This window comes from Macaca mulatta, chromosome 6, assembly GCF_049350105.2.
Source record: "Macaca mulatta isolate MMU2019108-1 chromosome 6, T2T-MMU8v2.0, whole genome shotgun sequence".
Classification (NCBI taxonomy): Eukaryota; Metazoa; Chordata; class Mammalia; order Primates; family Cercopithecidae; genus Macaca; species Macaca mulatta.
In genome coordinates, this window is record NC_133411.1 from 111,030,245 (window position 1) to 111,047,902 (window position 17,658).

The 17,658-nt window shown below is 33.5% G+C and overlaps 1 protein-coding gene across 2 annotated transcripts in view; it reads right to left on the minus strand.

Annotated features, from left to right (window-relative positions):
• SLCO4C1 (solute carrier organic anion transporter family member 4C1) overlaps positions 1 to 17,658 on the minus strand; it is a 71,948-nt gene that overhangs the window by 25,104 nt on the left and 29,186 nt on the right. For both annotated transcript variants that reach the window (XM_001097443.5, XM_078005074.1), the window contains 5 exons: positions 11,242 to 11,338; positions 9,130 to 9,251; positions 7,495 to 7,601; positions 5,019 to 5,163; positions 4,181 to 4,376 (listed from right to left, as the gene is read on the minus strand). In XM_001097443.5, the coding sequence (XP_001097443.4) occupies positions 4,181 to 4,376; positions 5,019 to 5,163; positions 7,495 to 7,601; positions 9,130 to 9,251; positions 11,242 to 11,338 (667 nt within the window). The remainder of the gene's footprint in view (positions 1 to 4,180; positions 4,377 to 5,018; positions 5,164 to 7,494; positions 7,602 to 9,129; positions 9,252 to 11,241; positions 11,339 to 17,658) is intronic.

The window sequence follows — 17,658 nt, forward strand, 5'->3', positions numbered from 1 at the left end:
AGTAGAATTCAAACATTAGTTTCTTAAATACAAAGTATTATTCTATAATTACGTCTCCGTAACAGGCTAAAATTTCCCTAAAACCATTGCAAAATATTAATATGCCTCTTTAAGATGCTATTTCATATAATCAGTAAAATTCTAGCTAAAGGCCAGATACAGAAAAAAATACTGTGTGTATACACTATGGTATTTCTATATTCTATGAGGTTTTTAAGTATTAAGTAAAACACAAATCATCATTACCACCCCTGATCACCAAAATAAGACTCAAAGTTCCTATAGATTGTCAAGGCAACAAAACAGCAGTGGGAAACAGTGGGAAAATAAACAGTATTCATGCAATCGAATTTAGTATTGTGCCCAATTGAAGATTTAATAATAAATTACTTTAAAATATTATTGAAAAATATCCTGACCATTATCTCAAGCAAATTAACACAGGCACAAAAAACCAAATACCACATGCTCTCACTTAAAAGTGGGAGCTAATCACTGAGTACTTACGGAATAAAGATGGCAACAATAGACACTGCAGACTACAAGAGGGAGAAGAGAAGAAGTGGGGCAAGGGTGGAAAAACTATTAGCCAGGAGCAGTGGCTCACACCTGTAATCCCAGCACTTTGGGAGGCCGAGACGGGTGGATCACCTGAGGTCAGGAGTTCAAGATCAGCCTGGTCAACATGGTGAAACCCTTTCTCTACTAAAAATACAAAATTTAGGTGGGTGTGATGGCACACCTGTAATCCCAGCTACTCGGGAGGCTGAGGCAGGAGAATCGCTTGAACCCAGGAGGCAGAGGTTGCAGCGAGCTGAGATCATGCCACTACACTCTAGCCTGGCTGACCAAAGGAGACTCTATCTCACAAAAAAAAAAGGAAAGAAAAAAAAATTAACTATTGGGTACTATGCTTGGTACCCGGGTAACAGAATCAATTGTACCCCAAACCTCAGCATCATATAATATATGCAGGTAACAAATCTGCACATGTACCCCCTGAATCTAAAAGTTGAAATTTTATATATATATATATATATATATATATATATATATCCCCTGATCTTACATTTTTTGGATATGCTGTTATATTAAACAGGAGCTTTCAAAGAATATATCAATGAACCTAATTCATTAATTCATAGATGCAAAACCTATTTTTACTCATGTGTGCTTACCATGGTAAAGGTCAAAGATTCTTTGCATCCCTCTACTAGAAACCCTGCATCCTCAGAACCTCTTCTGTCTCTCACTCCCTGAAAAGGTATTTCCTGAGCTTCTTAGTCTGTTCTTTCCATAGATAGGCTTACCTAGCTTTACTTCACTTTGTTTTATTGCACTTGGCAAATCTTGTGTTTTGTACAAATTGAAGGTTAGTGGCAATGTAGTGATAGTGATAGTATTCAGTAAGTCTATCAAGTGCAATTTTTCCCAGAGTGCACGATCATTTTATGTCTATTTCATATTTTGGTAACCTTGCAAAATTTCAAATTTTTTCATTATCATTTCTGTTATGGTGATCAGTGATTTCTGATGTTACTAAAATAATTGTTTCGGGACACCGTGAACCATGCCCCTTTAAGAAGTAAAATTTAATCAATAAATGATGTGTGTGTTCTGACTGCTCATTATTGTCTTATTTTAAGAAGTTGCCACAACTACCCCAACCTTTGGCAACCACCACCCTGGTCAGTCAGCAGCCATCAACACTGAGGCAAGACTCTCTACCAGCAAAAAAAATTACAACTTGCTGAAGGCTCAGATGATTGTCAGTACATTTCAGCAATAAATAATTTTTTAATTGAGGTATGTACATTGGACATTTCTTTTGTAGACATAAAGTTATTGCATATGTAATAGACTACAGTATAGAGTAAATATAACCTTTATAAGCACTGGAAAACCAAAATATCCATTTGAGTTGTTTATTGCAATATATGCTTTATTTTGGTGGTCTGGAACCAAACCCACATATCCTCAACATATGCCTGTACCTTTTCTTCTACACATGTTTCTTAGATGAGACTAGTTTGACTGACTAGTTTGTAATATACACATTTTAATACTCAGGGTACAGAAGCTAAAACTAAGAATTTGGGGCAATGAGAAAAATATGATCTGAAATGTCACACCTACTTGGTGACATTAAATTGTCCCTATTTCTATCTATATACATACACATACATAAATGTGAGTAAAAACACATACATTTAGTGACATTTATGTGTGTGTATGTGTATATTTACTTTCAGTTTTTCTCATCACTAAGAAATGTGTATGTGTATTAAACACTATGTCCCAGATCTTAATATATCTTAATGGCCAACTCCTACACGAACCTCAGAATTACCCCATCACACATGCCTTCCTTTCTGATTACATGAAGGACAGCACACCTGGTAGTAACTATCATTTAATGTAGACAATATTAAATGGATTCACATGTACTTTGTTACTCAAGGTGATAAAACTATGTGTTAAACTATCCAGAACTTCCTTTTTTTTTTTTCCTAAAAGGAACATACAGAAAAAGTTTAGTGGGATAAGTTTGCGTGAAGTTTACAGGGGTGAAAGTCAGGTCTCCGCAACTTAACCTCTACCTACCTTTCAACATTCCAAAACATATTTATACTATCTCTAGACATTTAATCTAAGTTCCATTTAACTTGGTCTCTGAAACTAGCCTTCACACTTAATAGCATTTATAACTTTGGTTTAGCGTATTCCCTCTCCCTTTCTCTCTTCTCAAATCTTTATTTCTCAAAATTCTTCGTATCCTTGAAGGATTTTTAAACCCCATTTCACTATTATGCTATGAAGCCCTTCCAGATTCTAATCAAATAAAATTGAAAAGCTCACCTTCTTTTCAATTCCATAGCAATTTGTTTATCCCCCATTATCTAATTGACTATTCATTCACTGTTTTCTTCCGCAATCTCTCCTTTAGAACAGGGATTTTGCCATGAAGGTCTGCCAGAGGAAGCATTCAACAAACATCGAATAAATGTAATGGAGCTTGGCCAGGCGTGGTGGCTCACACCTGTAATCCCAGTACTTTGGGTGGCCGAGCCGGGCGGATCACTTGAGGTCGGAAGTTTGAGACCAACCTGGCCAACAGGGTGAAACCCCGTCTCTACTAAAAATACAAAAATTAGCTGGTCATGGTGGCATACGCCTGTAGTCCCAGCTACTCCAGAGGCTGAGACGAGAATTGTTTGAATCCGGGAGGCGGATGTTGCAGGGAACTAAGATTGTGCCACTGCACTCCAGCCTGGGTGACACAGCAAGACTTTGTCTCAAAAAAAAAAAAAAAAAATGTAATGGAGCTTAACTAAATATTGCTTTAGAATGCTCAGCATTAATGTAAAAGAATCACAGATATATTAGCAGCAACTACAAATCATGGTAATTGTCATTGGCAAACTTTTCCCAAGTAGATTATATTTATATCATCTGTAGGTCATATTACACAAAATTATGGAGTCCTTGACCTAACGTACCACCTTCCTTGACAGCCTCAAACACATGTAATGAAACAAAGCAGCACTGTGAGGTATAAAATGTACTGCTGTGCAATATCCTCTTGCCTGACCACTTACTTAGGGCTTAAAATTTCAAAGGAAAACAAAGAAATATAAATGGTCAAATCAGTTATAGCTAGAAGCATGTCTACAGGTGAGAACAAGTTATTTATTTATCTACAATAAACAAACTTTTAAGTAGATACAATAATGATTAGTATTAGCTAGGACTAACTTTATTCTAATTTCTCTTCTTGTCTATTTGCAACCAACCTAATAAGGTAATTTTTATCATAGGGAGTTATTTGTATTTTTAAAAATTTGAATCAATAAAAACATATAATGTGAAATTCTCCCTAGGATATGAATCGCTTAGAGGCAAAAATCCTACTGTATTAATCTTTGTATCCCTAAGGAAGCATAGTGCCCAGTATATGAAAGTTGCTCCTTAAATGTTCTTTGTATAAATATCCCCAACTTTTAAGAAGACATCAATTATCTAAACTAAAAACAAAACCACATGTTCTTACATAGGAAAAAAGGCCTTCCAAATTTTTAAAACGCCAATTTCTCACCATTTTATTTAAGAAAACATATGCTTGGAAATGCTTAGTCTATTATTCTGGTATTAATATCAAAAAGCACTGAGATGTATTTACCCATTATACGATTCGGATACACCAGCAAACGGCTCATTTTCACAATTAGCATAAATAAATACAAAACTCAGCGTAAATGCAACTCCAGATGTAAACAATGCAAACTTCATTGTGTTTTTACATGTCATTTTGAATTTTGAAACAAGGAAGCCACCTAAAATTTGACCGAGAGCAGCTCCAGGAATTAAAACAGCCCCTAATAAGAAAGAAGAATGTGGATTGTGAGAAATCATACACATATACTCACTCATACTGACAACTGAAAAACATCAAAAACAAATGCCAATATGGTTTTAACTTATATTTATTCACCTGATATAGAAATATGTGTACAAATGACTTAACAGGTCCACTAAGTAGGGAATTAGTCAAATTAATATATTGAACATTAAGAATTAAGATTAATAGATATTCTCTTTAGCCATTTTAGCTTTTGTCTTTCTCTAGTTTATACAATAGACTGCCTAATGTCAGAAAATCAGAACTTTGTACCAAAATTAAGTTTAAATGTCTTTTTTTTTTTTTTTAGACAGGGTCTCATTCTGTCACCCAGGCTGGAGGACAACAGTGCAATCTCGGCTCACTGCAGCCTCCACCTCCCAGATTCAAGTGATTCTCCCACCTCAGCCTCCAAAGGAGCTGGGACTACAGGCACATGCCACTACACTCAGCTAATTTTTATGTTTTTTGGTAGAGACAGGGTTTCACCATGTTGGCCAGGCTGGTTTCAGTTTAAATTTCAAGGAGGGGCTATCTCAAATTATACATTATCCTAATAAAAATTTAATATGGCAAAGTGAAATTTTTAGATTAAGTTAAAATAAAGAAAATGTTTTACCTCCAAGAGTAGCTGCAAAGCTGGATGTCAATCCGAATTGATTTTCTATAAATTTAGGTAAAAATGTAGCAAATCCAGTAGTAATTAAGGCTTCTGAAGAAGTTGATAGAACTAAACACATAAAGACAGCATTCTTCATCAAATTCTAAAGAAAAAATACAGTTCCTCAAATGAATAGCTATGATTATACTGCAAAGTATAGGGTTAGAAGGTTAGCATGATGAAATAACAAAATTTTACAATCGTCTGTAAAATTTCAGCATTTCCTCCAAAACAAAAATGTAGCTAGGGATAATTAATAGATTTACATATACATGATAAGAAAATTTATATGTGGAATACCTAGAAAATTGATAGATGATTCCTCAATATGGTGGTTATGCTTTTATTGCATTCCAAGGGCCACGGAAAGAAAGTAAAAGCCTTCTTGGAAAAGTTCTCTTCCCAAGTGTTACTGTAAATCTACACACTACAAATCTACCACCTATTTGGTATTTTATTGTGTTTGAATTCCTATGTCCAGTAAAGAAAGAGTTTGAGACTATGAGCACAGATGAGAATGGTCTGTAAGTATCAAATTCATAGTATTGTTCCATGATTAGACTCAGCAATTAAAAACTTTAGAAACACAGTTAAGCAACTTTAGATAGGTGTCTATATGGCTAGACCTCTCAGAATCTTATTTATTGACAGAGGGGAGTATGGAGGTTAATTGTGTTAATATATTTAACCACGAAATGAAAACCAAATTATAGTTCTCAAATATTAAATGTCAAAAAATTTTTCATAAAACGAAGCAAAACACAAACACACACACACACAGAATCACAAAGGAGCAAGATGGCAGCTTTAGAAGTCAGAGCCACATAGACTGATAAAGGAAGGAAAACGTACCTAAAAACACGCAATAATTTAAAATAATTCATAATAATAATAAATAGCGGTATTTTAAAAAATTGCCTTCAGATTGAAAACAATCAATTCTTGAGAAGAATTAATGAGAAAAGACATATACTTCAGAATAACTAAGTAAATTTCCTGTAATCAAAGATAAATGAAAAAACTTACCAACATACAGATGAAAAGAATAAGCCAGAATCACACTAACATAAAACTTCTCAAATACAACACAATTAAGTAGAGAAGAGCAAGCAATATTCACAGGCTACAGAGATTAAAAAGGAATAATCTAAAAGTATTCACCTAGTAAAATACATTATTCAAACATTCAAGGATATCTAGGTGGTATCCTATCTAAGGAAAACCGACAAGAAAATGTTGAATTCATAGAGATTGAAATCAGAATAGAGATCACTAAGCAGGAGGACACAAGGATTAAAAAAAAAGTAATGGTCAGTAATGACTCTAGATGATAATGTAAATTAAAATGTATAAGATAAATTAAACAGGGATAATGAAATAGAACTACTGTAAGAGAAAATATTAGTAGTTGTAATTAAAGCATGAACAATATCAGCAAAACACAAGAATGTGCATGTATGGTGTGGAGAAGTAAAAACATTCTAAGGCTTTTATTTGACAAGAAACAAAAAACAATGAAAAGCAAACAATTTCACATCTTGAAAAGGTAAAATTATAAAGTCCTTTATGAATAAAACTTTAATAACACTAAATAGAATACTTTTCTGCTGAGTACAACTGAATGGACCATAACATTTTTGTTCTTTCTCCTCAAATTCAAACCAAGTTACCACTAACTACTTCTTTCACAAAAGAAAAATATTGGTTCAGAATTCTCAAATACATTTACAATTCAGTGACAAGTGACTAATCAATTTCATAAGGAAAATGTCATGGAATAATGGGCTGCTAGCGTTAACAAGGAACCACTGAATGTGATATTGCCAATAAGACAACTCATGCTCTTTCAACCATTCTACCCTAGAATAGTTTTCATTTACTCAAAGGACAATAAAACTGAATCCAAAGAGTTGTTTATAAGAGCTCCAATTGTAGTAAACAAGCAAACAAAATTGTACTCTGAAAAGATGGCGCGCGTGTGTGTATGTGTGGGTATGTGTTGGTGTGTGTGGGTTTATGTGCATGTTTATATGTATTTATATATATAATGTACTATACATAATATATAATATACTATACATATATGTTATGTATAGTATATAATATACATAATATATGTATATTAATATCCATAATATATAGTATATAATAAATATATAGTATATATAATAAATATTATATACTATATATTATGTATAGTACATATAATATACGTTATATTTATATATAACTATATATAATTATATATAAAATATATAATATATACTATATATTATATATTTATACACCTGTTATATATAATCTATATTATACACATATTATACATACTATATATAATATACACACACATCTATACATATGTACATGTGAGTTGTGTGTGTGTATACATATGTGTGTATGAGACAGAGAGAGACAGAGAAGAGTTTTATTTTACCTTTAGAGCAGCTGGAAAATCTTTAATAGTTTTCCCAAATTTCGCATCTGCATTACCATTACTCTGATGAGCCTGGGAAGTTTTTCCAGCTTGAATTTCTGCTGTACCTAAAAAGAAAAAAAAAAGTAGTAATTAAACTTGCTCTATCACTTTATTCTTCATATAAAAATGTGCTTACTTTCTAATTGACACATACTTCCGCTAGTATATAAATTCTATAAGAGGCTAGTTGTTCTGTTAAGAAAATTGTTCAAATATCTATGTCTGTAATCAGGATGCCCCAAGAACCAGTATTCATTAGTACTAGCTAAGGAAGTTCCAACTAGTCTAAACATTCAAATGAGACAATTTTGCTCCAATCACATATCTATGCTTTTCATTTAAAATCTCTTTAACATTTTTTCTTCCTTTCAAATGGTTCTCTTTTTGATCCTTTACATATTAAAGTACTTTTGTGGCTTTTTTCCTCTGCTCTATTAATCCTAACATGCTTGACAAATGAAATATTTACCATCTTATTACCATGTCCTTTTGATTTTTAATAATGGTACTGCCAACAAATTTGAGAAAACAGTTAACATATGGAACTATAAATGAATGGCTCAGGGTAGAAAGAAATTAATGAGCCTATCTACTCCCAGTCTGTCAGATTTTCTCTTGCCCATTTCCAAAAGTTAATCATCTATCCTGCTGAAAATAGCAAAGTAAACTACTAAATACCTCCAACCTAAAGAAAAATACTTCTACAGATATGTTTTTTAACTACATGATTATACAGAAGCAAGAGCTCATAGAGAAAAATGAATATTACTTCTAATTAACCTTTTCTTTTGGTATAGAATGTTTAATATTCAAGCTGGGAGTGGTGGCTCACGCCTGTAATCCCAGCACTTTGAGAGGCTGAGGCAGACAGATCACCTGAGGTCAGGAGTTCGAGACTAGCCTGACCAACATGGCAAAACCCCATCTCTAATAAAAATACAAAAATTAGCCGAGTGTGGTGGCACATGCCTGTAGTGCTAGCTACTTGGGAGGCTAAGTTAGGAGAATTGCTTGAATTCGTGAGGCAGAGGGTGCAGTGAGCGGAGATCGCACCACTGCACTCCAGTCTGGGCAACAGAGGGAGACTCTGTCTCAAAAAAAAAAAAGAAAGAAAAGAATGTTTAATATTCACATACAGTAAAAAAATAAAAAAAGTACACTACAGAATGACTTCAGTGATAATTAAAAAAAAATAAGTACTTGCACTTTTAACTACAAATAATTGATATGAATGATTTAAGACAGACTGAAATTAATGACTAACTGAATACAAACTAATAGTTTAAAAGATACTGTACCTTGTATACACATAAAGCAGAATTCCAGATAAAACATAAGAAACAAATTTATTAAGTACTAAAGAAGTAAATATTCATAGTTCTATCATTAATTGGAAATTGAAAGAAAAACCATGAATATTGATTGTTACCCAATAATTTCTAGAATGAAGAATATTCAAAATTTACATAGGCAGACAGTTGAGATTCTATAAAACAAACAGGGTGAATCTACAGTTCTTATTAATCATATAGAAAAGAACAACTGGCCTACAATTAAAATAAACCTCTCTGGTTTTAAAGAAAGCATGCTTACCTGGTAAATGTTTTGGAAAGCAAGAAAAAGGTATTATTAAAGACCAAGCAAAGATCCATGATAGAAGAAATCCAATCCACCAAGCTCCCAACCATCGTGGATCATCCTCAGTGACATCAGTGCTATACAATAGAAAAACAAGAGGTAAAAGTCAACTCTACCTTATTAATTAAAACTCAGTTAAGATAATTATATACTTTATACTTCAAGTGCATATAGTAGAATACGATTATAATATCCAACAGTTTAATGGTGCCATTGCAAAGAATCAGAAAACAGGTAGCAGACATAATTGAGTTATGAGAATAATGGTTTACAAAATGTTTAACAATGGCAAATATGACATGAAAGTTTAAAATATCTAATAGTAAATATGACAAATATTTGAAAAGATACATAGAATTTCTCAACATTCTTTTAACTTTGGCTAAATTTTCTTCTCTACTGTATTAAATATATATCACAGCAGGCCGGGCGCGGTGGCTCAAGCCTGTAATCCCAGCACTTTGGGAGGCCGAGACGGGCGGATCACGAGGTCAGGAGATCAAGACCATCCTGGCTAACACAGTGAAACCCCGTCTCTACTAAAAAATACAAAAAAAAAACTAGCCGGGTGAGGTGGCGGGCGCCTGTAGTCCCAGCTACACAGGAGGCTGAGGCAGGAGAATGGCGTAAACCCGGGAGGTGGAGCTTGCAGTGAGCTGAGATCCGGCCACTACACTCCAGCCCGGGCGACAGAGTGAGACTCCGTCTCCAAAAAAAAAAAATAAATAAATAAATAAATAAATAAATAAATAAATAAATATCACAGCAAATCACTGATCTGTGTTAAAAGCCCATAGAGTGTGCTTCAATTAGAGCACTTCTTTAATGTAAAATTATTCTTAAAGTGACTATTTGTCTATTTATTTCCTTGAAACAGGGTCTCAGTCTATCACCCAGGCTGGAGTGCAATTGCATGATCATAGTTCACTGCAGCCTTGAACTCCTGGGCTCAAACGATTCTCCCATCTTAGCTTCCCAAGTAGCTGGGACTACAGGCACAAGTCACTCCTGGCCTCAAGTGATCTTTATACTTTGACCTCCCAAAGTGCTAGGATTACAGATATAAGTCACCGTGCCCAGCCAGGGATCTCGTATTTTAATACACTTTGACCCTTTCCAAAAATACACTACTCCTACAACTCACGTAATTTTCCACTGAAATTAAAGTGTCCTTTCTTAAATCTCGGGGTCACTACTTCAAGAGTTCTTCTGCATGCCTTTTTAGAGTCTGTGAAAGAGTAACCTAGGACTAACAGTTTAGAGAACAAATCACATACCTATGACCCTATTTTTGTATTCACTGCTCATGGTCATGTAGAGGATTGTGCAGTTATAATTCCCAGTGGCAAAATGAAAAAACATATGACCTCAGCAAAGGCACAAATTTCTCTAACCAGGAAATAGAGAAGGTAACTAACTCAGTGTTGGATTTTGGTCAAAGAGATCTATTTTAATTCATGTCTTAGACACTTACCAACCTGTGCGTATCAACTACTTTGTTGAATACTTGAGATTATTAAATAAGATAGCATGTAAAATAAGTTAACACACAAAACATATGGTGTCTGGTATACAGTATAGGACAAATAAATATTATCTATTACTATCCTTCATTGTCATCATTGTTAAAATGGCATAATTGTGATCTCTGTGACATTATCAGAGTTATTCTGGAACATTTTCTGAGAATCATAGACTCTTGAGACTCTTCAGACTATCTAGTCCCAACTAAATCCACGGAAAATATTGCTAATTTTTATTGAATTCTTATTTTTGAACAATGCATGGGGTCCTACATATGTATTTTTAAAAATTTCACCAGATGACTTTATTAAATGTCATTATTTATGAAAATATGTTATTATAATAAAAGATGGTATAGCATTAACCCAAAAGGTAATGCAGCCAAATTAGATATTATATAAGAATCTTTTGTATTCAATTTTTTTTTCCTGAATAATTCTTCATGCTATACTGAGGGAAGTACTGTGAAAATGTTTTGTCTATGATATTGGCATAATTAAAATAAAATGACTTTAAATACAAGAAAACTAGATACTGCCTTGCCTTTCTCCCACAGCAGCATCAATGTACATGGTTAGCAGTTGTCCTCCCAATACATAGCCAATAGCAGGGCCTAAGATTGACATAGCATAACCAGTTCCTAGAAGAAGAACAGAGACATTGAATACAGTCATATGCACAACTTCACTTTGCCTATCTAACAGTGAAAACAAATGTCTTACTATAGAAAAATCTAAACAATTAAACATACCAAAATCACACATATTTTCATTAAAACAATAACATTTGAATAGACAGTCAAGGAGTCTAAAACATGTAATTCAATGTAAAAGCTATTTGTAGTAATAATTAGAACAAAACCAAAAATTATAAATCCATGGAAAGTGTTGTTAACTGGCAGTAGAGGTAGTATATCTACTATTTATCCTTTACTGATAGTGATCATAGTTACTGTTTACAATATCACGGAAGAAAATAATGCGAGCAACGTGAAACAAGAAGCCTTTTCTACTCTGTGCAACTCAAAAAGAATTTTATATTTTGCACTACAGCAGCTGACTTCAAATCTGGATCTGCTGAGAAGTCTACTTCTTAAAAGTAAGTCATTAAACTTCTTAAAAGTAAGTCATTAAACTTCTTCCTCTTAGGGACTCTCCCTATTTTTACTTGCAGTGGAATTAAATTGAGCTTATTTCTATCTGTGAGACATTTAAAATGTTGCCATATATAACTCTGAATTTTCATAAAACAAAACTTATTTGACCACTCATGTCTTTTTATTGTTGTTGTTGCTGTTTATTTAAGCTCGCAAGTATTTTGGGGAGTTAGTTGAATATAGTTTCATTTTTTTTTCCTTTTTTTAGTTGACACATAACCATTGTACACATTTAGAGGATACATGGTTATGGGTCAATACATCTATACAATGTGTAATGATCAAATCAGATTAATTAGCACACACATCACCTCATACATTTAAGATTTGTTTGTGTTGGGAACATTTAACATCCCCTCTTCTAGCTTTTTGAACATATACAATGAGTAATGGTTAGCTATATTCAATCTACAGTGCTGTATAGAACACCAGAATTTATTTCTCCTAACTGTAGTTTTCTATCCATTAACAAATCTCTCTATATCCTCCCCTTCCCATATCTTCCCCAATCTTTAATAACCATAATTCTGTTCCTGAATTCTAGGAGCTGGTATTTTTTCTTTTTAGCTCTCACACATCAGTGAGAACACGTAGTATTTACTTTTTGTGCCTGACTTGTTTCATTTAACAGGATGTCCTCTAGGCTCACCCACGTTACCATGAACGACAGGATTCTTTTTTTTTTTTTTTTTTTTTTAAATGGCTGAATAGTATCCTGTTGTATCCTTGTTTCATTTAACAGGATGTCCTCTAGGCTCACCCACGTTACTATGAAGGACAGGATTTTTTTTTTTTTCATGGCTGAATAGTATCCTGTTGTATGTACATTTCACGTTTTCTTTATCTATGCATCTGTTGACAAATGTTTAGCTTGATTCCATCTCTTAGCTATTGTGAGAAGTGCTACAATAAGCATGAGGACACAACTATCTCTTCAATACACTGATTTCCTTTCCCTTGGATAAATACCCAATAGTAGCATTACTGGATCATATGGTAATTATACTTTCCGTTTTTGAGAAATGTCTATACTATTTTCCATAATGGCTGTACTAATTTACATTCCCACCAACATTCTATTAAAAAGTTCTCTTTTCTCTGCATCTTCACCAGCATTTGACATTTTGTCTTTGTGATAATAGCCATTCTAATTGAAGTGAGATAATATGTCATTGTGGCTTTGATTTGCATTTCCCTGATAATTTATGTTGAGCAGTTTTTCATATACTTGGTGGTCATCTGTATATCTTATTTTGAAAAATGGCTATATAGATTCTTTGCTTATTTTTAATTAGATTATTTCGACTTTTTGCTGTTGAGTTGTTAAAGCTCTTTATATATTCTAGACATTAGTCCTCTGTTGGATGAACAGTCTGCAAATAATTCCTCCTGTTTTATAGGTTGTCTCTACAATCTGATGATTGTTTCGTGTGCTGTGCAGCAACTTTTTAGCTTGATATAGTCCCATTTGTCTAATTTTGTTTTTGTTGCCTATGCTTTTGCAGTCTTGGCCATATAATCTTTCCCAGGACCAAGGTAATAAAGTGTTTCCCCTGTGTTTTCCTCCAGCAATTTTATAGCTTTGAGTATTACATTTAAGTGTCTAATCCATTTTGAGTTAATTTTTGTATATGGTGTGAGATAGGGGTCTAGTTGTATTCTTCTGCATATCAATATCCAGTTATTACAGCACCTTTTATTAAAGAGTCCCCAGTGTATATCCTTGGTATCTTTAGCAAAAATTAGTTGGTCATTTCTGAGTTCTCTATTGTGTTCCATTGGTCAATGTGTCTGGTTTGATATCAACACCATTCTTTTTTGATTACTAAAGCTTTGTTGTATAATTTGAAATCAGATAGTGTGATGTTTTCAGTTTTGTTCTTTGTGCTCAGGATTGTTTTGGCATCTTTTCCAGTTCCATATAAATTTGAGGACTGCTTTTCCATGTCTGAAAAGTGACATTGGAATTTTGATAGGGATTGCATTGAATCTGTAAATTGCTTTGGGTAGTATAGTCAGTCATTTTAACAATATTAACTCTTTGAATCCATGAGCATGGGATGCCTTTCCATTTTTATTCTGTCTTCAGTTTCTGTCATTAGTGTTTTGTAGTTTTCCTTTAAAGATTCTCACCTCCTGGGTTAAATTTATTCCTATGTATTTCTTTGTAACCATTATACATGATATTACTTTCTCGATATCTTTTTCAGCTAGTTCATCAAAGGTGTAAAGAAACATTACTGATTTTTTAATATGATTTTTTACCCTGAAACATCACTGAATTTATTTAGTAGTTCTAAGAGTTTTATGGTGAAGTCTTTAGATGTTTTTATATAAGATTATGTTATCTGTGGAGACAGACAATTTGGCTTCCTCTTCTCCAATTTGGATGTCCCTTATTTCTTTCTCTTGCCTAAGTGCTCTGAATAGGACTTCCAGTACCATGTTGAATAAGAATGATGAAAATGGGCCTTCAGCCAGGCCTGGTGTCTCACACCTGTAATCCCAGCACTTTGGGAGGCCGAGGCAGGTGGATTACCTGAGGTCAAGAATTCAAGACCAGTCTGGCCAACATGGTGAAACCCCGGCCTCTACTAAAAATACAAAAATTAGCGGGGCATGATGTGGGCACCTGTAATCCCAGCTACTTGGGAGGCTGAAGCAGGAGAATTGCTTAAACCCGGGAGGCAGAGGTTGCAGTGAGCAGAGATCGCACCACTGCACTTCAGCCTGGGCGACAAGAATGAGACTCCATCTCAAAAAAAAAAAAAAGAAAGAAAAGAAAAGAAAAGAAAAAAGAAAGTGGGCTTTCTTGTGTTTCAGTTCTAAGAAAGGCTTTCAGCTTTTTCTCATTCAGTATAATGTTAGCTGTGGGTTTGCCATACATGGCCTTTATCGTGTTGATGTATGTTCCTTTTATACCTAATTTCTTAGGAGTTTTTATCATGAAGGGATGTTGAGTTTTATGAAATACATTTCTACATCTATTGAGAAGATCATGTGATATTTGTCCTTCTATCTGTTTATGTGATGTATCACATTCATTGATTTCCATATGACGAACTAATTCTTGCATCACTGAGATCAATTCCACTTGATCATGGTATATCATTTATTGATGTGCTATTAAATTCAGCCAACTATAATTTTGTTGAGGATTTTTGTATCTATGTTCATTCGGGATATTGGCTTGTAGCTCCTCTTTACATTCTGTTTTTCTCTGGTTTTGGCATCAGGGTAATACTGGTCTCAGAACAAGTTAGGAAGAATTCTCTCCTCTTCAACTATTTGGAATAGTTTGAAAAGAACTGGTACTAAGTTCTTCTTTACAAGTTTTATAGAATTCAGCAGTGAAGCCATCCAGCCCTGGGCTTTTGTTTCATGAGAGACTTTTTATTATTGATTCAATCTCATTACATGTTATTTGTCTGACCAAGTTTTCTATTTCCTCCTGGTTCAATCTTGGTAGGTTTTATGTGCCTGGGAATGTATCCATTTTCTATAGGTTTTTCAATTTGTTGGATATATTTGTTCGTAAGACTAATAATCCTTTGTTTTTCTGTGGTATCAGCTGTGATGCCTTCTATTTTGTTTCTGATTTCACTTAGGTCTTCTCTCTTTTTTTTAGTCTACTAAATGGCTTTATTTTATCTTTTCCAAAAACCAATTTTCATTTCATTGATCTTCTGTAGTATTTTTCTTTTTTTTTTTTTTTTTTTTTTACTCTTGTTTAGTTCTGAGATAGTCTTTATTACTTCTTCCCTTCTACTAATTTTGGGTTTGTTTGTTCATGCTTTTCCATTTTCTTAAGGTACATCATTAGGCGGTTTATTTGAAATCTATTTTTACGATGTAGGTGTTTCTTGGTATAAAATTCCCTGTTAGCATTGCTTTTGCGGTACCTCATAAGATTTGGTTTATTGTATTTCTATTTTCATGTAATTCCTTCTTAATTTCTTCATTGGCATATTGGTTGCTCAGGAGCATGATGTTTAATTTTCATGTATTTGTACAGTTCCAAAAGTTGCTCATTATTAATTTCTAGTTTTATTTCACTCTAGTCTGAGAATATACCTAATATATTATTAATATTTTAAAGTTTATTGAGACTTATTTTGTGGTTTCATATGGTCTATCCTAGAGAATGTTCCATGTGCTGAAGAGAACATGTATCCTGTAGCTGCTGAATAAAATGTTCTGTAAATACCTGTTAGGTCAATTTGGTCTATACTGAAGTTTAAGTCCAGTACTATTTGCTGATTTTCTGCCTAGATAATCTTTCCAGTGCTGGAAGTGGAGTATTAAAGTTTCCAACTGTTATTATATTGGGGTCCATTTCTTTAACTCTAATAATATTTGATTTATATACATGTATGCTCTAGTGTTGGGTGTGTATTCGATTATAACTGCTGTATCTTCTTGGTGAATTTATTTTTGTATTCTTGGTGTATTCATAAGAGTAAAACGATATTCTTTGCCCCTTGTACTTTTTGACTTACACTCTTTTGTCTAATTTAAGTATAGCTACTTCTACACACTTTTGGTTTACAATTACAATAAATATATTGTTTATCCCTTCACTTGCAGTCTAAGTGTATCTTTACAGTTGAAATGAGTTTCTTCTAGGCAGCACATGGTTAGATATACTTTCTTAATCCATTCAGCCTATCTATATTTTTAATTAGGGAATTTAAACTATTTACATTCAAGGTTGTTATCATTGATAGGTGAGGACTTCCGTCACTTTGTTAATTGTTTTCTGATTGTTTTATATATCTTTTGTCCATTTCTTCCTCTCTTGTTCATCTTAGTATTTTGGCAGTTTTCTGTAGTGATAACATTTGATTCCCTTCTTTTTCTTGAGTATCTGCTTTGCACTGAGTTTTATACTTTCACTTGTGTTCAGGGTGGTAATTATTGTCCTTTTGCTTCCAGATGTAGGACTCCCTTAAGCATTTTTTATAGGGCTGGTCTAGTGATGATGCACTCCGTCAGTTTTTGCTTGCCTGGGAAAGACTTTATTTCACCTTTATTTCTGAAGAATAGCTTTGCTGGATGTAGTATTTCTGACTGACAGCTGTGTCCCCCCTCTGACCCCCAAACCCCTGCCTTTGAGCATTCTTAAATATATCATCCAATTCTTTCCTGACCTGTAAGGTTTTTGCTGAGAAATCTTTCTGATGGGAATTACTCCATAGGTGATTTGATGCTCTTCTCTTATTATTTTTAGAATTATCTTTGATTTTTGCTGGTTTGAATATAATATACCTTGAAGAGGACCCTTTTGGGTTGAATCTATTTGGGAATCACTGAGTTTCCTGTATCTGGATGTCTAATTTCTCACCCACAACTTGGGATGTTTTCAGCATTATATCATTATATGGATTTTCTATACCTTTTCACATTTCTTCTCCTTCTGAAATTCCTAAAATTCAAATATTTGTTTACTTAATAGTGCCCATATGGCACATAAGCTTTCTTTATTTTTTTTCATATTGTTTGCTGTTTTGTTTGACTGGGTTATTTCAAAAGACCTCTCTTCTAGGTCAGAAATTCTTTGTTTGATCTAGTCTATTGTTAAACCTCTCAAATATAATTTTTCATTCAACTACACTTGTAATTTCATTCATTTAACTCATCAGTTGCATGATTTATATTTGATTATTTTTAATGATATCTATCTCTCTTGAATTTCTCATTCAGATCATAAGTTGTTTCCTTGATTTCCTTATATTGTTTATCTGAGTTCCCTTGATATCATACTGAGTTTCTTTAAGACCATTAGCTCAAATTCCTTTTTAGGC